At 47.6% G+C, this 25,673-nt stretch overlaps 1 protein-coding gene across 1 annotated transcript; it reads left to right on the forward strand.

Annotated features, from left to right (window-relative positions):
- Positions 1–10,646: 10,646 nt before the first annotated feature.
- WNT5A (Wnt family member 5A) lies at positions 10,647–25,114 on the forward strand. Its single transcript, XM_066326742.1, has 5 exons — positions 10,647–10,988; positions 14,169–14,302; positions 15,451–15,716; positions 20,496–20,788; positions 22,340–25,114. Exons 1-5 carry the CDS (start codon positions 10,983–10,985, stop codon positions 22,796–22,798), a joined length of 1,158 nt encoding a protein of 385 aa, XP_066182839.1. The 5' UTR covers positions 10,647–10,982; the 3' UTR covers positions 22,799–25,114.
- The last annotated feature ends 559 nt before the right edge of the window (positions 25,115–25,673 follow it).

Here is a 25,673-nt window from a genome sequence, read left to right on the forward strand (position 1 = left end):
TTCAAGGTTACCATCAGTTAATGCAATTCATAGCTAAATTAACTGAAATGCCTTACAATCTTCCTTCTCTGTGAAGCATAGCAGACTGGATATAGTTGTTCTAAAACACAGAGAACCATTTACTAAGCTGACTATAAATGTTATTATATTCAGTAGTGTCTGTGAAACAGGTTACAAGTTTAAAATCAGGAAACAGGAGAAGCACCTTGTTCCCACGCTACATAAGTCAGAAGGAATTACTCTCAGTCTTTCTCCAGTGAGTGAGGGATATCAGTGCTTGGTATTTGGGGTATAATTGGTCAGATAGCTTACAGAAGAATACAAGTACTCATGTGAGCAAATTTTTACAGGACTTAGAGCCTGAAATCAATTATAAATGCATTTGTGTTAATTTGAATGCTCGTGGTCATACTGGTACCTTTCCACCGCAATCCTTGTCCACATCTGTTCTCTACATAGGTCACAGGGAAAGATTTGGGTAAAATGTTTATGCATTGCTGCTCTTTTCCACTGTTTTTTTCTACTTCCTGCACTGCTTTGCACATAGCTCCAGATTCCCTCACATAGAATTTCCATGTGCAGTCTTTGAAAACTTCTTGATGAAGGAACCCTGTGATTCTTCAGCGGCTTTGCCGTCTTCTCTGGGGGTGCACAGAGGACTTGGTAGGAGGCACTTAAGGTAAGACTGACTGAAATGAAACATGCTTCAGACTTGGATCACCCATGTGCCCTGTGCAGCATGGAACACCCTCCTCCCTTTGATTGCTGTGGGATTTGAATATCATCAGCATCTGTCACAACAGAGACTGAAATACAAAAAAACCTTGTAGAACTTTCTTCATATGTATTACATTGCCATCATCAGTGTCCCAAGGAATCAGGCAAATCAAGAAATATCAAAATTGGTTGTTCAGAGATGTTTTTTCAGAATTCACTTAACTAGCTTGGCTCATTTATTTTTCCCCTCTTAATTCTGAAATTCCAAATACAAATTGTTATGCATGCACATTCAGTAAACTCTGAGGAATTAGAGAGAAATTGCATTGGAAGGGTATTTTCTACAACTGGTTTATTTCAGCCTTGCCACTAGATGAAGTTTGGAGAAGAATTTAGATTACTTACCAACACAGATACTAAACTGCAGCCTGAAAAGAAACTAAACGTATTTGAATTGAGTAATTCGTATGAAAGGAATGGTGCCTTGATGTGTGATAGCCCAGTACCTCCAGAAAGGTCAAGCACAAGAGGAATGGGACAAATTTAAAAAATCAGATGGTTTTATTTTTCTATATTTTTTCCTATTTGCATACTCATTTCAAAGTCACTGGCTTAGACTATGCTATAAACAAAATGGCAGTTGAAGAGATAGTTTTGATGTGAAGCACATCCTACTTGCACCACAGGAATGAAGATGAAAAGGACACTTCTTTTGAGTGCCACATCTCAGTACAGTTTTGTAATTATGCTACACAGACAATATTAACAATTCTTATTTAATACAGGATATCATCTTGAAATGAATACCAGACTTTTAGGAAGGGCTTTGTAACAAACATTTTAAAAATCTGATTTTACTTTGAGTTAGCTTTCAAAATGCAGTCCAGATATATGTAAAGAATATAGAGCGTAAATATATTTTCTAAAGTACTACAGTATGTGAAATTTATAAATTGTTACATGCTTTCCTTTCCTAATGCAGCTGGGTGAAGCTTAGTCTCAGATCAGATAGAATCTTTTAAATAAATCATTTATGACTAGATGACTTCTTATCCAAAAGTCAAATATGTGATCATTTACAGAGGTCACTGGCTGTATTCTGCTCTGTGTTCCATAATCAGCTGAAATAAACCCTAAAAGTCCCTCCTGAATGTATGCTCACAGGGTCACAGTATAATAAAATACTGCTCAAATTGTGTTTCAGAGAAGGAATGCTTTCCCCAAAAGTGCTCTGGTCTCAGGGACAGACTGTCAATATGCATTGCAGTGCAAATGGCAAGTATAAAGTCCAGCATTTGGAGGGGGAGTGCCCTGCCCACTTAGTGGCAAAAATCCCTGCTGTGACACACATTTATTTGACTTTTACAATGTATATTCTATACTCTTTTTACAGGGTCAAGCTGGGACTTACAACTAAGGCACCTTTTGGACACAAAGGAAAAGTACAAAGAAAATACTGAAAATCTTGGGAACATTTTCTGAACAAATACAAGCTGATACTGTGGGATGGTGAAGAAACGCTATCAGATTCTATGGAAATATCCTCAGAATATCTTACCCATGATAATGCAGCCTCCACAATAACATCATAACCATATTGTCAATCCCTCCCCCCCAAAAAAAACCAAAAAAAACTGTAGTAAAAATACACCTAACTGATCATGAAAATGCAATAAATATCCTGTATAAAACCTTACAGAAAGGAATGAGGTTTGGCTTTCCTCTGAAGTTCACAACAAGCAGCAGTGGATCAATCAGCACATCCACCTCTGTTCAGAGTAAACTCCCCTGTATGCCTCAGACAATCTGGAAGAAAGTCTTTCATGAAAATATTGGCAAAACAGCTGACTGAATAATGAAAAAATGCAAAATTGGCAACCTGTAATAAAGACTATCAGATAAACTGAAGTGCAATGACTATTATCAAGCAATTAAATGGCTACTCCTGTAGCTGTTACTTTGCTTGACTGCTTTGTTGAAAGTGATATCATGGAGTCACCACTCTGCTTTGAATTATAGGTTATTACTGGCTGGGTGGAAGAAATGCTGCCACCAGGACAGGTGCCAGCAAGGCAGGGCTGGGCAATTACCATCACACTGGGCAGTAATGAGTACCTGTCACGCTCTCCCAGAAGCAAAAATACAGCTACCTGATGAAAATGCTTACAATGTTCCGTACCATTATAAAGGATGGAAGATCATCTTCCATCCCCATGGGACTATCAGCCGCAGGAGCTGCTCAGATGGTGTTTCTCTGCCTTTAGGTGAAGAAGCAGAACAAGAGGAGTCACACACACACAAGCTATGGACTTGGACACCAGGACCTACAGAGGTTAGAGGGCAGTGAGGGCCTCAACTCATCCACCGTGTTGCCAGGTCCCACCTGGAAGGACAATGCACTTATCACCACTGTGGTCCTTGTTTCTTCCAAGATTAAACTATAAACTATATTTTGTCAGGTCACACCCCAAAAAGTGACATTCTACGGGCTCTAAAGAGCAGAAGCAAATAAGGTGGCTCATAATACACCAATTTCCAACTTTTGGAGTTACTGATTTTAGCAGGAGAACCAAGTGCCATGTGCCTTTTTCACCTATTCTGTGTAGAATCTTTGTACATATTCCACAGCCTACTCCCATGTCTCTGCTGTCAGTGTATCCTTGTGTTCTTCACTGTGGGCAAATATTCTCACTGTCAGGGCCATTTTCAAGTCTTCACATTTTTTATTTAAATTGAGGAAAATAAAGTAGAGCTAAAATAGTATCTTGATAATGAAAAAATAAAGACAATAATATCACCAGGGCAACAAGTCACAAAATTTGCCTGATCAAATACTTGAAGTGCTCAAAACTCATCGTAGCCTTAAATATCTTTTAAAATGAGTTCTAAATACTGCCATATTCTAAATAAACTGGAAGAATCAAGGTCAATTGACAGACTACTATGGAGCTTGAAAGATAGGGTTAAATTTATCAGAAGTTTTGCTCATGGTGCCTAGATTAATAGCTATCTTCAGAATTATATTGGCTTTAAGCACTCATGGACAAATATACATTGGCTTAGCTGTTATGACATATCTTTAGTCCTAAGGAAATGATGAATTAGCTAAGTACTCTTTAAGATAAGTGTCATATAGAGGCTAACCAAGATCCCTTCTCTCACTCTTAAACACACTTTACTGATGACATGTGTGTGTACATATACTAAAGAAATCCTTGGAGATATTTCAGATGAGAGCTTCAAACAACATCCACCTACATTCCTCCTTGAGCTATGCAGAATCTGAGGATCTAATATTACTACAATTATAAACTCCAGCCTAATCTTCTAATCTTCTTGGAGGTAAGGAGGTATGGCCCCAGGCAATGACACATGATTGTGACCACGTCAGGAGTGGGTGTCAGACTGGTCCATGCCTATAGAAAGTCTGTGGAGCCTTTTCCTCTCTTCTCCTTCTTTGTAGTTCATGGTCTGCTCCTTTGCTGTCAGTAAAATCTCCTGAGAATGCTTGTGACCTGCAGTTCACGAGTGCGACACAGTGATCACACCAACACCACGAAAATACGCCAGCAGAAAGCAGGATTTAAAAGCTTCCTAAGGTAGGAGTCGTGCCTCCTAAGGTCCAAGAGGATGTGTTCAAAGAGCAGAGATCCATCTCAGTGTGATCCCTTACCTTTTCAGCTCCTGCTGGGCTGCTCCTCCAGCCCTTTGCGGCTGCACTTGGGAACTGAAGCACAGCGCTGAGGCAGAGAGAACACGCTCTCCTGCATGGAGAGCAGGACTGGCTGCTCCACAGGGGTATGCAGATGGGCTGTAGAAAAGAGCCTTGTGCTGTCCTTGCCCACTGTCTCCCATGCTGACCCCCTCTGCAGCCGTGGCCTTCCATGTGCCACCTTATTGTGCAGTCTCTGAGGAGGAACCAGGACACTTCACTGGGCTGCAGTTAGTGTGACAAAACTCCCTGCCTGGTCATCTCTGGAAAATGAACTCTCTGTGTGCCTTTGTGTGGGTGTATTGGGGAGAGTTATGTTCAGGGCACTCAGAAGAAAAGTGTAAGAGCCCTCCAGAGTTTATGGGAGGTGCCTTTGGCCTCAGTGAAAGAAGGAACTGGTAGCATTAGGAGAGGGTAAGTACTCTGTTGTTAAGGAGTGGTGGTGGGATTGTTTATTTTTCCTCCCATAAACGCTTTTTTTAAGGTCCTAATGGAAACAAAGCAAAGTATTATTCCTCTAAAAGCACTATTCTTTAAGTAAACCAGACTCACTACTTGAAACATTCCAATGACATATGGTGGCAGCAGGGGGATGGCCGAGATGTGGATGGGCGAGGTATCACTGAGATAAAGACCCACACACAGAGACAAAGGTACAAGGTATGAGGAGACACGTGCTCCAGAGAGAGGCAGCACAGGAGAGAAAAGAGCACATTCTTTTAGGGAGGTAAATTTATCCCTTTAAACCTTCAACAACCTTACTATTCCAGAGACCAAATTAAAAAATGGCAGAACCCTCCCACAGTCTCTCCAACTCCAGAGGTCCAGACAGCTTTCCCATGTCCTGTTGGCTGCATGGGAGTCATGTCCTACTTGCAAACCTTCGGACACTTTCACTGCCATCAGCACCTGCACCTCAGCTCACCGAGCTCAGTGTGCCAGAGGCAGGGCAGGGCACAAGCTACTGCCCATGGCACCACTCTTCCAGAACAGCAATCATTGCTGGGGGGCACCAAAACACAGCCACACAGCCTTCCCTGCTCTTGTGAGAGGGCATTTTTGACCATCTTCAACCCGGCTGAGCTCATGGCAGTGGACCCCCATGCTACAATAGATGTTCATCCAGTTGGCACTCTAGTTCTATAGCTTTTAGTTACTTCTGCCTTTTTTTTTTTTTTTTTAAATTATTTTCTCGTCTCTTTATTTTGCTCCATGACACAGCAAAGGTCTTGTACCTGGGCTGTGGTTTCTGCAGTGGCACTGGAGTTTATTAGACCTCAAAAGAAGGAAATGGAAAGAACCCACCTGTTTTGCACATGAAAAATGAGTCCACAGCTGTCTTTCTCCAGCTGATCAAGCAGACAAATGAGGGCTGTTTGCTATGCAGTTCCTTACTAGTATAGTAAATCTGTATACTTATCATCAATTTAAATGTAAAGTTGTATCTTTTTTTCTACAGGCTTTTCATGTGTGGAGATTGGTGTATTCACCTGAATTTGTTACACTTCATTACCCTCTAAACTTTCCTCTCTTGCCTGCTGCCTCTTATTTGCATCTCACTGCATCTAAAATGTCTTCATCTGGTAAAGATGAATGCTAATCTAGACTCTCATTTCTTCCTCTCTAGTGGTTTATTCCTGCTCCCAAATATGCTGGCATCTTTCAACATCATAAATTTGTGATTTGAGAGACAGGAGAGGAACAGGGCAGGGGTATGTCCATACATGGACACACATCCATACTTTTGTCTTTGTCTTCTAGTCTCTTAACTTGTCAAAGTCTGTTCAGAACTTAGGCAAACTAGAAATACAGAATTATTGTCTAAAGAGTGTTTCCCATGCTATTTCTTGCCTCTGCTGGATGAGGATTAGAAAAATAACACTTATTGGAAAAATTGGCATAAAATTGTCATCTTTGGCATTTCTTTTGTAGTTTAGCCATCTTTTGGATGACAGGGTGTCCTGTAGAAAAAGAGCAACAGCATGTTTTGGGAAAGAAATCAGCCTTAGGAAAGTACATATGTGATTTCAAGGCAGTTACATCTAAATCCTTAGGAGCTTAAAATAAAGTCATTCCTGAAGTAGATGGTCTGGTGGGCAGAGTGCAGGTTACGTGTTCTAAATGATATGGTATCTTTACTCTGTCAAATGGGCATTTTGGTATGAACCTTGCCTAAAAAAGCAGATTCACTGTAGTAATACCAAACCATCTACACATCGGCTGTACCGTCACAATGGTTCAGTGTGAGATCTGTCATAATTATATACTCAAATTCCACAATGAGATAAAAATGCATATAGGAGAACACCTCCTTTCCTTGAAAGTTCTGTTTCCCAAATGGGTTCTTCATGATGAAAACCCTGCCATTGGCCGAGGTGAAAAGATGCAAATCACACAGCACCACACGTTCCAATGAACATAGGTGAGCGAGGTTTTGATGTGACCACTCCTTTGTTAAAATACATTACCCTGCAGAAAAACTGCAGGAACACATCGAATAGACCTGAAATAATTTACTTCTGCCCTTCAGAGAACTGTAGAGCTGTAACAGACCTAAATCTCTAAAATCCTGCGGTGCTGCTTTTTGACGTTCTGCTCTTTGGGCATTCAATGATATTGTCACACTTCTTATGACATTACTATGAGAATTTTTTTTTCCCAGAAAACACTTGGATGTTGGCAGTAAAGCCAGACAGACCAACTGTCTGATTAACTTTAGAGCTCCATCACTAACAAACCTGGAAAACAAAGCCTTGGCCAGCACAAATGCCTGTAACATCGTCAATACTTTTCCCTCCTCCCCCCTCTAGCTTCACCCAGCTGTTTTAAATAGTGAGGAGAAATTAAAATTCTTAAAGCCTTGCAGGATGTTTGGATTTCTGCCCTTTATTTCCACTTATAAGCGCCATAGCTTGAAAATTTGCCCGTGATTTATAAATTCCCTCTTCAGTTCTCTCTTTAAAAGCAGTGACTAGGAATCCCGGCAAAGAAAATGATCTGGTGTTGGCTTCACCCATTGCCAAGCTGCTGCTCACAGCCCTGCCCGTGTGGATCGTCCTGGGCTTGGCGTTTTCTTGTGCCCGATGACATTATGCAATTACACGATGATAAACATCATTCGGGAATACAAATGCAAGAGGTAAACAGCTCGGAGCTCTTTATTAGTTTATTTCAGGCGATCTTTCTTGTTTTACTGCGCTGCTCCTCCCCCTTTTACAGTTTTCTGCTATTCTTTACTAATTCTAGTGATTTGAGAAATGACCTTTAACCTACGCAGTTTGCAGACTCCTAAAGGGGATAATTGAAATGCCACAGTAAACCAAAGGCAATAAAATATTATTTACTAGGCATAAAACTAAGGTTGGTCTTCTTAAAGAAACGAACAGCCCCCTTATTCCTTCCCCCTCCCTGGACCTTGTGCTACACCTAATTTATAAATTCCTCGCCAAGAGTCCCGAGGAATGAACAGCAGCCCGGGCAGTGAGGATTCCTAACGCAAAGGCTCTTTGGATATTAGAGAGTAAAGAAACCTGCCGGGAGCGATGCTGCGGCCTCGGGCCCCGCCGGGGCGCTCAGGTGTCGCAGAGTCCCGGGCTGATCCCCTGCTCACCTGGGCCCAGGGGGCTCCGCGCCGCCCCGACGGGCTCCGTTCCGCCCCGACCGGCTCTGTTCCGCCCCGACGGGCCCTGTTCTGCCCCGACGGGCTCCGTTCCCCGCCGCCCCGACGGGCTCCGTTCCCCGCCGCCCCGACGGGCTCTGTTCTGCCCCGACGGGCCCTGTTCTGCCCCGACGGGCTCCGTTCCGCCCCGACGGGCTCTGTTCTGCCCCGACGGGCCCTGTTCTGCCCCGACGGGCTCCGTTCCGCCCCGACGGGCTCTGTTCTGCCCCGACGGGCTCCGTTCCCCGCCGCCCCGACGGGCTCCGTTCCGTGCCGCCCCGACGGGCTCTGTTCTGCCCCGACGGGCTCCGTTCCCCGCCGCCCCGACGGGCTCCGTTCCGTGCCGCCCCGACGGGCTCTGTTCCGCGCCGCCCGCGCGTTCGCCGTCGGCTCCCAGCGCCGCGCCCCTCTCGGCGGCCCCTGCAGCGGGACTCCTCCCGGTCGGGCCCCGCAGAGCAACGAGGGGGCGGCCCGGGGGGCGCAGGGCCGAGGGGAGGCCGTGGCCATCGGGGCCTGGCGGGAGCAGCCGGCCCGTTCGGGCGCCGCCGGTGCCGCAGGAGGCTGCGCTTACCTGACGGGCAGCGCCTCGGCGGGGCGGACGAGCTCTGGCTCGGGAGCAGGTGGGCAGCGGCAGCGGCTCGGGCCGGCCGGGATGTGCCTTTCCCCCCGCCGGCCTCCTGAAGGGATTTGGTTCGCACTGGAATGGCTTTGAAGGAGTGAATGCATTTATTGATAGCGGAGCTGCTCTCGCAGCCTGGCTGGATTTCCCAGGGCTGCTTTGATAATGTGCCCCCTCCCCCGCATCCCCTCGTGGACCCACAGTTGCAGACGGATACAGGGGAAATACTGCGGAGTTACGGCGTGGCTGGGAAACGCTCCCATTTCCTGTGCTTGGGTGCACGCGGGGCGGGAGACGGGCAATAAAAACGCGAGGGCTGCAGAGCGGGGAAAGAACGGGGAGGTGCAAAGGGTCCGCGAAGCCCCTCTCCCCTGCAGCTCTCACTGGATCTTAGTTGATTTAATCCAAATAGTTTTATCAACAACTTGCAAAATTTACAGCGGCAAAAGCCGCTGCAGAATGAGGAACACGAGCCGTCGAGCTCGGCCGGTCCCCTCTTTGTCAGGCGGCACACGCGGCCACCTCCGCGCCTCAGAGTGTGCGACAAGCAGGACTTGTCACCGAGCCGCCCAGCAGGAATGCCGGGGCAGCCCCTCGGCGCGGCCATGTGCGCTGCACATTGTGTGCACATGTGTACGAGGAGGAGCGCCGCTGGGCCGGCTCGGCAGAGCCTGCGTGTGTGTATGGGTGTACATGGGTATGCATGGGTGCAAATGGGTGTGTATATAGGTGTACACGGATGTGTATGGGTGTACACGGGTGTGTACTGGGGTGTGTACATGGGTTTGTATGGGTGTACACGTGTGTATATGGGTATACATGTGTGTATAGGTGTGTACATGTGCCCCCATCCCGGCTCAGCGTGAGCCGCCGGCGGTGCTGGAGGGGCCGTGCACCCCCGCACGCACCCCGCCGGCCGGGATGGGCGCACGGGGCACTGCTCTGCAGGAGGAGTTTGCCCTCACGGCGCCTCACGCCGAGCTTGATCAGCGAGAACAGCTCGGTGCTGCGGGAGTCGGGGTGGCGGACGGGACGCGCACCGCGGGCGCTCGCTGCCCGCCCCGGGGCCGCGCGGGGTCCCGCTCGCTGCCGTACAGCTTTAAAATCCAGCCCCGTCTGCAATAGGCCGGCCCTGGGCGCATGCGCTGCCGAGAAAGTTTTCCAGCTGCCGTTGGCTCTCTTAACTTTTTTTTTTTTCTTTCCCTTTTTTTTTTTTTTCTTTTTTTTTTTTTTCTTTCGCAGTTTTAAGCAGCGGGGTGAAGAGGAGCGAGGGAGAGACGCGGGGGGAGCGGGGCCGGCTGCAGCGGGCGGGGGCAGAGTCCCGCGGAGGAAGGGTCGGCTGCCGCGACGCCGCCTGCCCCGGCTTGCTCTCCCGGCTCTTCTCCCGCGTATCCCGCTCCCCGGCGCTGGGCGCCTCTGGCACCGATGGATTGGGGGAGCCGCAGCTCCTGAAGCCCGGACTGCTCCCCTCCCCCTGCCCCTGCTCGCCTTGCAGGATCAGTCGCCCCGTAAGACAGACACACGCGTGCACAGCCCCCCTCCCCCCTTCCCGCTTCTGCAGAAACTTCTTTTTCTGTTTGGGCTTTTTCTTCTCAGTGTAAAATGGAGGGAGCCGGCCCCGGGATGGCTCTGCAGCGGCGGACCCCCGGCTCTGCACCGCCCAGCCTTTAAGCAAGTGAAGGGGGGCGGGCAGGGGGGAGCCCTGCACCCGCTCGGCTCCATCGTCCCCCTCTCGCGGGCCGAGCTGCGGAGGGGGCGGTCGGCGGCCCGAGCGCCGGCGGAGCCGGGTGGGAGCGCGGGGAGCCCCGCGGCGGCACCACCTGGGCTGGTGGGACGGATCGTCGCCCGCGGCGCTTTCGCTGCCGCTTGTGAAGATTTTTATTTGCTTCCGCACAATCACGCCCACGGGCGCTGTGTGCGTGTGTTGGGTTGGCTTTTTTTTTTTTTTTTTGCCTTTTTTTTTGCCTTTTTTTTTTTTTTTTACCTCCTTCTTCTGCTGCTGGTGGAAAGCCCTAATTACTGCGATTGCTGATGGACCTTGGAAAGAAGGCTGCACTGGTGCCCCGCTCCGCAGTCGGACACGCTCGGTTTGCGCCGGACAGGGCGGCCGCTCGCTTGCCGCCCCCCACCAGCTCCGCGGGCCCCTGCGCTCCCCCGGCCGCGGTTCGGGAAGATACCGCCCGGCTCCTGCGAGCCAGGATTTTACTTTCGTCTCGCCGTTTCTCCTCCTGCTCCGCTTGGATTACTTGGCTGCTCCCTCTCGGTGATCCCGCGCGATGGAGGTGAGTCCGCGCCGGGCGCGGGGGCTCCGCGCCGCAGGGGCCGCGGGCGCGCAGGGTGGGCTGCGCTCGGCGGGGAGCGGGGCCCCGGCGCGGGGCGGCCTCTCCTCCCCTCCTCGGCTACCGCCGGGCGCTCCCACCTCTCCGCTTTCACCCACCGCGGAGAGCTCTGCTCCCCTCTTGGGAAAAGCTCTTGTATTTTCTGGTTTTCCTTCTCTTTTTAAATTTCCCCCCGAAGGGAGGCTGCCCGCCGCAGGGACACTTGCTGGGCTCGCTCTGCCGCTGCGTCCCGGTGCATCTTCTGGCAGCGGCTCCTAACGCGAGTTTAAAGACATCTTTCCAAACTTCCCAAACTTTCCCGAGGAGGATTGCTATGGAGGAGCCCAACGTCGGCGCTAATGGTGGCCTGTACCTTTAAGGAGAACTGGCTGGGGGCCAGCGGAGGACCCGGAGTCGCCCCCCCCCGCCCCCCTTTAATTTTATTCTCCGTTTCTGGAGATTATCACTCTGCATCTGCAGCGGGTCTCTCCTGGGTCAGCGCGAAGGAGCGCGGCTCCTCGGGGTCCCCTTGGCGCTGCGAGGACTCCATGTTGGAAAGGCTGTTGGCTTTTTGTTGTTTGTTTGTTTTTAATTGTCAATTGTATGGTAAATGGGCTGCGCTCGGAGGGTCACGGGGAGTTCAGCGGGGCCGAGGACAGAGGCTGTCCGCGGGCGCCGAGGGAAGGACACGATGTGCCTTCACCCCCGGGAACACAACCCCTCTGCGCCTCCGGTGGGGAGAGCTGGGCCGGGACGCGACCAGTGCCTTTCCCTGCAAACGTGAGACGTGGTCTCGCTCCTCCAAATGGCTGTGAAGGCGCAGCGGGGAGCAGGGGGCGGCCGGGGGGTCCCCGCGGAGCCGCTGCGCCTCCCGCGGTTTACAGCCCCCTGGAGCAGGGCTCTGGATGCCGCCTGCCCGCTGGTAGTGCTCCTAGAAAACCAGATGCCTTCGCAGGCTTTCCAGACACCCCGTGTAAAACAGGATCAGAGGCGATCCCGCGGTGCAGGATCTGTAAAAGCCTCTCTTTTCATCTCGGCAAGGAGCGCGGGCTCCGCATGGGGTGCGTTAAATACCAAAACCCAATCTCCGCGGCCCTACAAAGTTGAACACGGTGCCTCACACTCTCGATCTCCAGTGCTCCGTGCTGCTGGCCTGTCTGCCCTTTTTTTTTTTTTTTTTTTTTTTTTTCCCATCTTTTTTTTTACTGTTAGCTTTTTTTTTTCCCCCTTTTTTTATTTTTTCTTTTTGTTTTTATTTCTGGTGGCACCTTGTCAGCTGCTGCGTGTAGAAGGGCCGGGCTCGCCCGCGACCCCGTCGCAGGTGCCTTCTCCGCCTCGCTGCTGGGCGCAGTGTCCGCAGCCGCGGCGGGCGATGGATGGCAGCGGGGCCGGGGCGCGGAGGTGCCGTCGGAAGGGCAGAGCCGAGCGAGGCCGCCCCCTGTTGGGAGCGAGCCGCCAGCGCTCCCCGGGGCGCCGCGGCCGCGCCAGGGGCTCCGGCGTAGCGGCGGCCGGGCTCGGAGGGCACCCGGGCCCTTGCAGCGGGGCAGTGGCCTTTGGCCCTGCCGGCCTCGTCTTGCAGCGGGGGCAGCGCCCCACTCCCGGCGCTGTCCCGGCCGCCCGCCCCGCCGGGAGCTCGCTGTGCCCGGGCTGACGGCTGGGCCGGGCGGCTGCACAGCTGTCGGCGTCCCGCATGGGCACCGGTGTCTCCGACCTCTTTAGGGCTCGGCAGTTTCATGGCGCTTGTTACTGCCGTTATTTCAAGAAGGAACTGACGAAGAAAGCCCAGCACGTTGTGCGCTGTTTGGTGTCGCGGCTTGCGCTGCGCCCCACCTCGCGTCTCCTCGTCCCTCGCTTGAGACGCGCTCGGCGTTCGCACCTTTGCCGGGACAGAGCCCCTGTGGGGCGGGCGGGCTGTTTCTGCTGCAGGGGACCGGCCCCCGTTTACCCACCTCCAGCAGTGGGGACTTGGGGGGGCTCATCTCCCCGTTTAACCCGCACGGCGCGGGGAGGCTTCGCCCCCGGGCTGCAGCCGCGGAGCAGTGTCGGGGAGCGGCGCATGGAGGTCCCCACGCCGCGGCAGCTTCTCCGCGTGTGCCGGGCAAGTTCCGTGTCCGGCCCCGCTGCCAGCGCTCCGCTCCTCCCGGCTCTTCGCAAACAGAAATAAATTAGGATTAAGAACACCTCCAATTCAGCGTTAAGGGCCTTTGGAGAATCAATAGGGAATAGGGAGCCCCCAAGTGTCGAAATGTGTTGGGTTTTTTTTTCTTTTTTCTTTTTTTTTTTTTTTCTCCTTTTATTTTTTTTTTCTTCCGAGGGGAGGGGAAATAACCCTCTGGAATTGGCTCTGGGGAGCGAGTGAGAGAGTCCCGTGTGAGGACCAGACGGTGATCGTGGGACCTGTCGGGGGAAGCTTTTGATTTCCAAGACGGCAGCCCGGTTGTTGCAGGGTCCGGGTCGGGACGCGGAGCTGCTCCGTGACGCTCCTGGTACCGGTCCTGGGGCTGCCGTCGGGGCAGTCGCCGCGGTGCCAGCGCGGAGGTCGGGGCCGTCTCGGCGATCACGGAGTGCGGGAGCCCCGAAGCTGCGCCGAGATGTTTTAGGGGACGACGGGGAAGGGCAAGGACCGGCCGCATCATCCCCGGGCGGGAGCCACCGGCCCCCTTCCTTCTCGGGCTCGCTTTGCAAACCTGAAGCCGCCTTTAGCCAGCCGTGAGCCTTTCGTGCCCCCGGCGCGGGCAGCGATGCGGTAATGCCCGGCCCGGGGCCCGCGGGGTGCTGCAGCCCCGGGGCAGCGGGGACGGGTCCCGTGTCCGGAGCAGCTGTCGGGGCCGGTCCCGCCCCGCCCCGTCCCGTCCCGTCCCGCGGCGGGCGGGGTGCGGAGCGGCGGGGCCGGGGCAGAGGGCCGGGCGGGCGGCCCGGGAAGGCGGTGTCCGCGGGCTGGTGCTGCCTGCGGGGGTGGGTTCTGCCCGGTGGAGCGGGAGCTGCGACGTGCCTGTGTCTGGCACCAGAGCCTCGGCGGGGAGAAGGGCCGGCGAGTCAGAGTCAAGTTAAAAGGGGCCCGGAGACTTCCGTTGTTTAAACTTGAATGCTCGAAAATGGTCTGAGAAGCAATAAACAATCTGATCCTTTTTCTCCCCCCTCTAGAAATCCAGTGCAGTATTAATCCACGGAGGTGCTGTGGGGACAGTTGGCAGTACAATGGCTTCTCAGTACCTCGTAGTGGCTTTGGCCGTTTTCTCCTCTTTTACCCAGGTTGTAATAGAAGCCAGCTCTTGGTGGTAAGCATCTCGTATCGACTTGGTTTTGAAAGGGGGTGTCAAGATTTGCTTGCTTCAATGTCTCTGTGCTTCTTCTGTACTTTGTTTCTGCGGGAGTGCGGCAGGAGCGAGGCAGCAGGGGAGAAGTGTGCTGGTTGGAATATCTTGTGCAGGAAAAGGAGTGGGTCTGTCGAATAAGGGTAAATGTGCAACATCTCGTCTTGTAAAATACAGTTTTAAGAATGCTGTCTGGTAGATTCTCTATGATTTTTGTCATCTTTAAATTACTGTAATTGTTTGTCTTTTAAAAGAGATGTTGCAACTCCCTTACTTAAAGAAGTTTTGCATGAACAAGAGAAAATACTGATTTGCAAGGATAAACTTAAAGTTTCAGTTTGAAGTTTTTCTGTAACTGAAATGTTTACAAATGTATTACATTACAAAGGAGTACATTTTAATTCCTGCTTCAGCAAATAATCTGTATAGTGTACGATGTTGGGAATTCTTGAAATATGTATTTCTCTGCTTTTTCCAGTGATGCCTTTTGGATTAATAGCCACTTTTTAATTGAAATGTATCATGTGAAGAGCACTTTAAGAATTAAGAAAACAATGTTGATTTTGTTTAGAATGAGTATATTTGCCTGTGTGTTTCTGTGTTGTCAATTTGGAAGAAGCTAGAAGTAGTCTGTAGCAAGTTTCTAACTTCTGGCTTGCTAAAGGTTTCCCTATTTGTTTATAGTAGATCAGATTGAAAACCCCAGACTTAAATATAAAGTATGTGTTAAGACAAATTGGGATTTGGAGGGCTTTTTTCATTTTTGCTTTATTTATTTTCCTGGCCTTGCAATTGTTTGGAGCTTCTGTTACTTTTACTGTGTCAATTTAAGCTGGTAGAAGACTGCCTAGATGCAAGTCTTCCAATTCTGTGTCGTACTTCAGTCTCTAATGTATGGTGATAACCACATGGGTGGAAACTAGTAACTTCTGTCCTGTTCTTAGAACGAAAGTTTCATATTTAAGTGTCTGGGGTTTTACTTCACTTGTTAGCAAAACCAGAGGAGTTGTATACTCACATATAAGATACAATTCTGTCTGGATTTTTTTTTTTTTTTACTTTAGTTTATTTTGAAGTCTTCTGTTTATTAATGCAAATCTTTCTTTGTGCAGGTCTTTAGGGATGAACCCCATGAACCCCATGAACCCTGTTCAGATGTCAGAGGTGTATATTATAGGAGCCCAGCCACTATGTAGCCAGCTAGCAGGGCTTTCCCAAGGACAGAAGAAACTCTGCCAATTGTATCAGGACCATATGCAGTTCATTGGAGAGGGTGCAAAGACGGGCATTAAGGAGTGCCAGTATCAATTCAGACATAGAAGATGGAATTGCAGCACTGTGGACAACAACTCTGTTTTTGGCAGAGTCATGCAGATAGGTAGGAAGCAACATCTTTATGATTAAACTCTTGTCTGAGGATGTGTATGGCACACACTGTTCTGCACTTGAATCTCTTGCCAGGTTCTTACTGAGTACTGTATACAATCAAGTGTTTCTAAAAGTTGGCAAAGGAGTTGGATTATTTTTAGCTGGAGGTGATTTCCCACCACTGTCCAGCCATATGTGTTGGAAAACAAAGTAGGAATATATATTTGCATATGGGAATAGGGGAGAAAGAAAAATGAGGCCCTGAAATCTCTTTCTTAGAAAACCTGAGACAAAACAAAGGCAACCTACAAGAATTAAAACCAGCAGCGTCTTGTAAAATTAAAGATGTCCATGTCTAGTTCTAAAGTTAGTAGCTGGATAATAAACTGCTCTTGGTCCAGAGGTTAACTGAAAATTGCTGCTCTGTCGATTAGTGTTTATAGGCAATTCCTCCTTGCTTATTTCCAGATACAGTATTTTTTTTTCTCTCTTTTTAAGGAAAACAGATTTATTTTTAAATTACTATAAGAGCGTAATTTTTATGAGATGAGTTCTGTCATGGTAAAATGTGTGATTGTCCTTGTAACTGACATTTAATGGAGTCACGTTGCTGGTAAGAGACATATTCTTGTTTAACATCACGACTTGGTGGACACTCAACCCTTCCCTTATCAGATCCTCTTTGCAATGGCCTTCTCCAGTGTTCATGTGCTGCTTGCCTTTCCTGGCATTTAAAGACCTCGTAGTATTTTAAAGTCCTTGTCAAAATTTTAACCAGTGCTGTTGAATGGGGTCCATGGTGAAACCTTCCTCTGACTTTCTCAAGTCAGATTGCTGATTTTGTGTGATCAACTGAAAAACACCTATTTTTCTGGGTGACACTTGTGATCTTTTAAGTAGTGAGTGGTACACTGGAAAACGCAGCACTGCTTTTTAGTTGGAGTTGTAAAGTGAAGTTTTTATGGCAGTGGTTTTCTGTCCTGCTTTAGAAAAAGAAAAAAATTTTAGAATTGGTCTCAGTCTAGGTTTGTCTGTAAATGAGCTGACTCCACTTAAAGTTGAAGGAGTACATCAAGTCACATTTGGTCTTGGTTTTTGTTAAAGGAATTTTTTATTTGGATATTAGAAAAAATAGACAAATAGAAAATAGAAAAATAGAAAAAAATCTATAGCATGGAAGTATTGCATTGGAACATTTGATATTAGATAAAAAAACTTCCCTAGGCTTTTAAAAGCACAGTATTAACTCTGGATAGAGGGGGATTTTTTTTTACCTTACCCAAGGAAAAGTCTAAAAACATGAAAGCAAGCTTCTTTGGTACACCTCTCTGTTCTAGTAACGTAACAAATGTCAGAAAATTAATCTGTTTAAAATTTAGGCCTTCATCCTTCAGACCTTATTTATTATTCAAGCAAGTGAAAATTAGCTCAGGGGGACTGTTGGTGTGAAGGAGTGTACAGGATGGGGCCTGTGATTTGTGGTGTCTGTCTCTGGAATTGATGTTTCTGCTCTCCCCAAGTATGACAGGTCTATTTAAAGGTGATTCCTTTCAAGTTAAATAACTTTACCCCACCCTTTTAGCTGGATATGACTGTATTAGTTGATGTCTACACAGCAATTCATCATGTAATTAAGCCACTTATTCTAATTGCAGATGGAAGCAAAGTTTAATAGCCATATTCAGGAGTTAGAGCATGAAGAGTGTATTCACTGAGAGCAAGGAAGGAGGTGTAACAGTTGTATCTCACACTGACCCTCAGTAATGGCTGGTTGGTGTTCCTCTGCATGGAAGGAAAAGTGGACACTTTCAGAGCCTGATTGCATTGACTCTGGGCTGCCATGCCCTGTGTGATGGGCTGTCAGACAGCCCTTGCTCCCAGCAGTGCAGGAGGGGCAGGCTCTGAGTGCACATTGTTCGGGAGGTTTTGCCGTGTGCCCTTGGTTGCGCCCCAGAGAGTTCCCGGGCACGGCACTGCCTGCCGGCACAGCCACGGCCCCGTGTGTCAATGGACAGTCTTTCTTCCAGGATTTACCCTGCAGTTAGCTAAAGCTGTACAAATAAACCTGCCGTTGGGTTTGGAAACTTGCTCTGTGGCTTATTGAACTGTAAAATTTTAGGGCCTGTGTTCTGCACTGCTCTCCTTGGGTGCTGGTTGCCAGGTCGGACCATGGTGCTCACTGCCATCTCCTGGCTTGGTGGCCAGCCCCGTGCAGGCTGCACACGGGCTTTGCACACACAGCTAAGTGCTAACAGGAGACAAAATCACTAAATCCTCCCCCTACAGCTCTGGGTGGTTTGGGTCCGGTTTATTCTGCCTTCAGCCTGATGTCGAATGCTTTTAAAATGCAAGACAAAGAGCATTTTGTATCTTATGTTCAGGTATAGAAAAAAAGAAAAGGTTCTGTTCTTGCGGACTTCTTCAGATCAAGTGTAAAGCTCAGGGCCTTGCTCTGTGGGTGGCTTCCTACAGTGTGTGTATATTGAACAGTTCCATTTCTATGTTTTATATATATGGGAGAGAGGGGACTCAAACGTGTTTGGAATGTGTGTTTGCTTGCCATGGCTACAATAGAGAGAAATCCTGACTGTGGGAAAAGACAGATATGTTTGACAGTGAGGGAAAGCACAGTTGTGCCTAAAGACTGAAAAAAAAAATAAAAAAAAAAAAGGAAAACTCAGAGTAACTCATCCGTGTGGAAACACCACTCTTAATATGTTTCTGGGGTCAATGACTTGAGGCAGTGTTGGCTTGAAGCGTACTTCAGCAGCTGATGCTATTTTATAATTTGCCTAAATGTTCAAGGAAGGAACTTGCAGGGCAACTCTCCTTTCTGTACCCAAGCCTTTCCTTCTCTCTAAGAGTAAGTTCTTCAAAATTTGTTCCAGGGTAATAATGAAAACTAGTCAAAAATAGTCAGCTTTATGAGTTTAAATCCCGCAATAAGCGCAGAGTTAACCACGTGAAAGCATGAGCTAACTAAACATGAAAAGGAACAAAAATGGAACGGAAGAGGCAAGTCCTGTGGTCCAAAGCAGACCACGTTTCTTTCCTCTCAATATAGTGGAAATTTTGCTTAAGGAATTAATCCAAAAATGTGTGTTACAGAGCAAACGGGAACATTAAAATCTGTATGAGGTTCCCTCTGCTATAGTTTGCAGTAGATGCAAGGCCTAAGTCACCACATAAAGCCAATGTTTTTTTTAACTGAAAATGTAACTCCTGTAACCCTTTATGCCCACAATTCATGTAGATGCTTCCAAGAGCAGGTGTCTGTGAATGCAGACCATTGTAAGGTAGCAAAGGTGTAAGGTGCTTCTGATCTTCCTGAAGTCTCATCTTTCCTAACATAAAATGCTTGATTTTTCCCATTTAAACCCAGCATGTATTGCTAAAATTAATCCCATGGATGACAGCTATTGCATTAACAAAGCTGCTCTGATTGTGGTGTCATCTTGATGTTAAATATGAACTAGACTTCAAATTATTTATGTTTCAGAAGTGCTTGAAAGCTCCTGTTAGATTTGACCTGTCTTGATACGTCTTGTACAAAGAGATTTTGCCTAAAAATGTTGCTTTCTAAATATACATGACTTGCCCAAAACATAGCCTCTTAAAGTCCAAATTTCTCAAAAAGGCCCATGATGTTCCCAAAGTAAAATCATGTAAAACCAAGATTAAAAACTGGCTTGATCTATTGATTAGACTGAAGATTAGGAATAAAACTTTACTCATATAAACAGAAAAAAAATATTTAGTCTATTCTTATATGAAGAATATTCTGAGAATGCTTCTTGGAAAAGACCCATTGGGATGCTGTCTCTTAAGGAGAAAAATAAATTTCAAATGTTGTTCTCTAGTGCAAGTTTTGTGTTTGTTTATCTGCAAGTTTGTTAGTTGTACTCAGAACTTGTGGCACCCTTGGAAAAGTGATTGGGGAAGTCAGGCATTTAATGAGGTGGGATCAGATACTGTGAAATAGGATGGTATGTGGCCATGTCTTACGTTAAGGGTATTGTAACTTTTTCTTAAGGAAAGTTGGAAACTTGAGGTTTTCCATATCCATTTAAGGGCACCAGATGCAGGAGAAAACCTTCAAGGCCACCTTGTGCCAAGGGTTTTTTCTTCCCTGTAATTTGTAAAAATGATTGTCCGTGGGCTCCCTTGCCATATTCGTAAGAGCTGGAGTGGTGGATAATAACCAGTGCAGGTTGTTGTTAGTTTTAAATAGTCTCCTCCAGAAGTGTCTGGCTAATGCGTAGAGTGGAAAGTTGTGTGTTATTCTGCTGCATTTCTTTTGATACGAGGAGACTTTGTAAAATGTTTGAACTTTGAATGAATTTGACTAAGTGGGTGAAGTGCATCAGTCATGTTTGAGAAGTAGTAATTTAAGAAGAAGACTTCTAAAAGTTGTTTTTAACATCTCTTTCTTCTGAAAGAAAGAGAGCCTGTTGCCCTTCCTTCCCCTCCCCTCACACGCAGGCATGGCTGCTTTGGCCCCTCTGGCCTTGTGGCCCTGACCCACCTCCACACTCTGCTCTCTCATCCAGGCGTTCACCAGCGTGAATGAGAAGTGATTTCTGCTCTTGACAAAACCGTGTGTGCTCCAATGGCTCGGGTTCACTTGGTTCTTGGAGAGTGAGGATGTTACGGGCAGCGTGGTTTAGGATTACTCTTACCTTTTACTGTGCGAGTGAACTTGGTGGCCGTGGAGACCCTCTGTCCTCCTGGCCCATCAGTGCTCCGGGAGTGGCGAGTGTCCCCTAACTCCACTTGTGTCTCCGTGCAGGCAGCCGGGAGACGGCGTTCACGTACGCGGTGAGCGCGGCCGGCGTGGTCAATGCCATGAGCCGCGCCTGCCGGGAGGGCGAGCTGTCCTCGTGCGGCTGCAGCCGCGCCGCGCGCCCCAAGGACCTGCCCCGGGACTGGCTGTGGGGCGGCTGCGGGGACAACATCGAGTACGGATACCGCTTCGCCAAGGAGTTCGTGGACGCGCGGGAGCGCGAGCGGGTTTACCAGCGAGGCTCCTACGAGAGCGCCCGCATCATGATGAACCTGCACAACAACGAGGCCGGCAGAAGGGTGAGTGCGCAGCAGCGTGTCCCGCCAGGCTCCTCCTCATCCCTTCTTTTTGGGAAAAGCGTGGGTCAGCAGGGCACAGAGCAGCCACCATGGCTGGTCTTTGTTTTGGTGCACAAAACAAGAAAATGGCAAATACGGGGTGTGGGTGGGTGGAGAGTGTGTGAGCTGGTGTTGGTTTTGGTTGTCTGACAGTCCTGTTGCTTTCTTCATGGGGGAGGCTGGGACCAAAGGCATTGTGTTTCCCTCTGTATTGTTTCCTGAAAAGTGCCCCGCTCGCTGTGGATTCTCTGTAGAACAGAATTTTATTAGTTGGTATTTCCAACCAGGACAGTGTGTGTTGGAAGGAAGAGGGGTGTGCTGAGCTTTCCAGGCTGGAATTGTGCCACAGGATTGTTCTGACTTTTTTTTCTTTGCCTGGTTTAAGAGTATGTGAAAAGCTTCTCTATGCTATTAGAAAACATGGTCTTCTGTGGTTGAACATGTCTTCATGGTTTCTTTAATCTCAAAAATGCTTTAAATGAATGGGTGTAAACTTTTTTTTTTGAGAGTCTGAATACAAAGAGCCAAAATCATTATTTTCCTAGAGCTTGAAGTGCCAGCAATAGTCGGCTGAGACTTCACACTTGTGTTCTAAGGTGAAGAAGGATGAAAGATAATTGAAAATTAATAGTATTTAAATGTAAGAGGAGGGTGTCTGAAAGCAATGGATAGGCCAATTACTATTAGCAAGAAGAAAAACGACACTTTCACAGTTGCTTATGGAGACTCACGGAGTTTTTTCCTTCCTCAGCCTCATCTTTGCAGTGCCATTTGGCAGCATTAAGACTCTGTAACTGCTGGGTGGAAGCTGTCTACGGTATCATCTAATGTGTCAGACACCAGGATTTTTGGGGCAGTGTCAACACTGACTCTTATTTTATTTGTACAGGGCAAATGACTGAGGTTTTGCTGCCAAAGCTTTGTAAAGAGGATATTGCTATGTAGCTCTGACTCCCACCCATAGGTGTTTGGGGGTTTCTTCTTGGATGAAGTCGCTGTTGCAGAGCAGTATTTGGGAGGAGGATGCCGAGCCAAGAGTAGACAATCAGCTGCAGCTGAGCCAGGAGCAAGAGGGATCTTAACTCTTTCCCTAATTGCTGCCTCAAGTGGAGATCAATAGGCAGAGTAACTCAGATAGAAAACAAGGGGATGTTTTACATTTCTCAATGAAACAGCAAAATCCTTTGCTGGCGTGAGACCGAATTCCTAAAATTTGAGCGCAGCCTGAGTGATGCTGCTGTCTGGGCTGTGTGTGCTGTAGTGGATGTCTCTGTTGCGGGGAAAGGCTGGTGGGACTCACCGCTCCTCCTTCTCCTGGCTCTTTTGGGTGCTGGAGGGTGTGTCAGCTGACTCGTCTTCCCACTGTATTGGGGGAGAGGAGAGGATGCTGAGGTGACTACTGTGGAGGTGCCAGTGGGAATACGACAGAGATCAGGAGATGTGGGGTATAAATGCTCTCACAGCTGTGCCAGTCTTTCATCATGGTTTTTTTTCTCCCCCCGACTCCCGCAGACGGTGTACAACCTGGCTGACGTGGCCTGTAAGTGCCATGGTGTCTCGGGCTCCTGCAGCCTGAAGACCTGCTGGCTGCAGCTCGCCGACTTCCGTAAGGTGGGCGACGCCTTGAAGGAGAAATACGACAGCGCCGCCGCCATGAAGCTGAACAGCCGGGGGAAGCTGGTGCAGGTGAACAGCCGCTTCAACGCCCCCACCATCCACGACCTGGTGTACATTGACCCCAGCCCCGACTACTGCGTGCGCAACGAGAGCACCGGCTCCCTGGGCACCCAGGGCCGCCTGTGCAATAAGACCTCGGAGGGCATGGACGGCTGTGAACTCATGTGCTGCGGCCGGGGCTACGACCAGTTCAAGACAGTGCAGCGAGAGCGCTGCCACTGCAAGTTCCACTGGTGCTGCTACGTGAAATGCAAGTTGTGCACAGAGATCGTGGACCAGTTTGTGTGCAAATAGGGCACGGACGAGGTGGGAGGAACTGCAGCCGCCTGCCAGCAAGGGGTGCAGGCCCCACTCCCTTTCTGCAGGACTATCTCCACTTTATTTATAGAGTCCAACGAGTTTTTGTCTTCTTTTAAGGAAAGGAAAAAAAAAAAAAAAAAAAGAAAAGAAAAAGGGCAGGGAAGGAAAAAAAAGAAAGAAAAAAGAAAAATATAAAGGTTGCAAAGACAAGTGCCTGGAAATCCTCTCTGCGTCCATCCCAGAACTGTGTGAGGCTTATATTTTTGGCAATAATGGGGGAGAATCTGAGAATATTTATTTTACAAAGTTAAAAAAAAAAATTGACTTTTCTTACAAATAATAGAGTAGTTTGAGGGGAAAATCCGACATATCGTAATTTAGATCCATGGAACGTAATACATGTGCAGTAGGCAGAGCAACCATATAATGTGCTTGGGATGTTAGAGCAATCCTTATGGATGTGAGGAACACACAACCTGTCCATGACTTTTAGGTTCAGACACTAGAAGTTCCTAGAATAGAGTGTATAAATCTGTTCAGTGCATGTAGGGCTCTGTAAATAAGGGGTATGTTCATCACAAGACGTGGTGCTGGTTGCCCACCAAGGGTCACCAGAGGGCAAAGAGCGAAGGATCAGAAAGGCTTCAACTGCGCTATCCGAGTCACCGGGGCTGGTTCCAGAACCAAGCAAGACAGGAAAAAAAACCCACAGAAGAATAATCTGCCTTGGTGAATAATAGAGAGATTCCTCAAGGCAGAGCTTGGCCTCATCAGCTAATTGTGACGTTTGAGTGTCTCATATGCCAGAGCAGCACTTCCCTGCTGCCGGGTGTGCAGCCGGGGCAGGCTGCTCGGAGCACTGGAGCTGGGCAATGCTTACAAACAGCTTTGGTTTCCCAGCCTGGAAAGCCCATGGAAAGGAGAGTTCCCCAAATTTGAAAATGCCTTAAAATGGTGTAATAGTTGGCTGTCTTTCAAAACACAGCTTGACAAACAACTCCTCTAATTTTATGTGAGAAAATAAATCATTAGATATCCACTCTTGGAAAGATTGATTTTGATTTTTTTCGCAGATTTTGGGAACGCTTTCACTTGAGACAATAGTTTCATATTTTAATAACATTAACTGACTATTATAGTTCAATAAAACGTTGCAGCAATACCAAATTTATCATCCTATGTCTTTAATACACATGCTTTAGATAATATATTGCAGATATACACTACAACTGTTCAGACTATACTTGAGCAGTTACATATATATGGGAGAACTGTGGTCTCTGGTGTCTGATACTTCAAAGCTTTTTGTACATACATATTTTAATGATTTAGAAAATAATAAAACATCTAAATTAAAGGGGCAGTTCATCCCTTTTTTCTTTTTCAGATCTCTTCAGGTGTTTAGATTGATTCTAAGCTTTTGATGGGTTTTTATTTTTAATAATTGTTTTTTAAAGAACTTTTAACATTCAGAAGTTTTAAGGATAATCACAAAGAAGTAAGCCTCTTCCCAATTTCAGGACTTCCTTGGGTGGTTTGTAGAGGCAGCACCCTGCACTTGAATTGATACCAGTCTGGAGATCGCTTCTATTCCACTCCCACATTAAGGGCATTATTGATTATTGCTGAAAGGAGACACCTCCCAACTCCAAAATGTGCTGCATTCGGCCCTTGTTTTTCAGTTTTTGAACAGAGAATTGTTATTTGTCAGACAATATGTGTTCCCCCATGCTGTGTACTTACACAGGATTACATCTTTGGTTTAGATGCCACTTTCCAACTCAGTCCCATCCTACAAGTTAAAGAAAATGGTTTTGCAGATACCACGTGAGGAAAACCTTTCACTTTAGTCTAGTTGTACTAAAGCCTTGACTTTTCACAAGCCTTTAAGCTGTATCATTAAATTCATCTTGATCATTTATCAGCTTCTTAATGGCGCTTTATTGCTCTTAATTTATTGTACAAGGACATATTTACCCCTCATCTTCAGATGTTTGCAAAGAATATCTTTAAATAAGAGAAATAAATAAAGCACTAATTCATTGAATATGTCACTTTGGTTTTTATTGTACAAAAACCATGATCTCTTTTTTTCATTTGCTGAATCACCTCATGTTCCTTTTTAGTGACTTCTGTCTGAGCAGAATTGAATCTCATGGTCCTAGCTATTAAAACCCTATTTAATGTAAAATATTTTACTTGTCGTTCAGATATGTAAATCTTCTATGTCCTTTCCTCTGTTCTGTACATTTAATGTACATATTTCTGTCTTGTGTAATTTGTATATTTCACTGGTTAAAAAAAAAGAAAGGATTATGCCATAATTGAAGATAGACTATAAAAATAAAACATTGGTTGTATATTGGGAAGTGGTTTTAATTATCTTTCAGAGGAGGGTTTGCTCAGACAATGAGCCGGGTTGATTTTTAAATTTACTTCATGGTAAAACAGGGAAGTGTTTGTTGGCTAAACATACAGACTATATTTTGAAGTTTTATTTCAGTATTAAGACTTACGGATACAACTACTTCTCAAGTAGAAGGGGGAAAAACCCAAAACCAAAAAACACACCAAAGAACCACTCAGAAACCCCTCTGACTCTGAGCTAGGAAGCATTTCAGAGATGAGTAACTACTAAATTGCCAGTCGACAGGGTCCTGGGTTGTTACTTGTGTGCTTATGGCTTCCAGGGCTGCCTTCAGGGATTTTGGGGCAGCTGCCTTCAGTAATGCCAGTGAGGGCAGCAGGATCCTGGTGTGAGCAAAGGTTTCCAGCAGGGTTTGTGTGCTCTGGCGCTGTGGGGGCAGTTCCCCCACGTCGCTCCCACTGCGCTGGATGGAGCTGCCAGGTGGGAGCTCACCAGAAACTG

The sequence above is a fragment of the Sylvia atricapilla genome, chromosome 11 (genome assembly GCF_009819655.1).
Source record: "Sylvia atricapilla isolate bSylAtr1 chromosome 11, bSylAtr1.pri, whole genome shotgun sequence".
NCBI lineage: Eukaryota > Metazoa > Chordata > Aves > Passeriformes > Sylviidae > Sylvia > Sylvia atricapilla.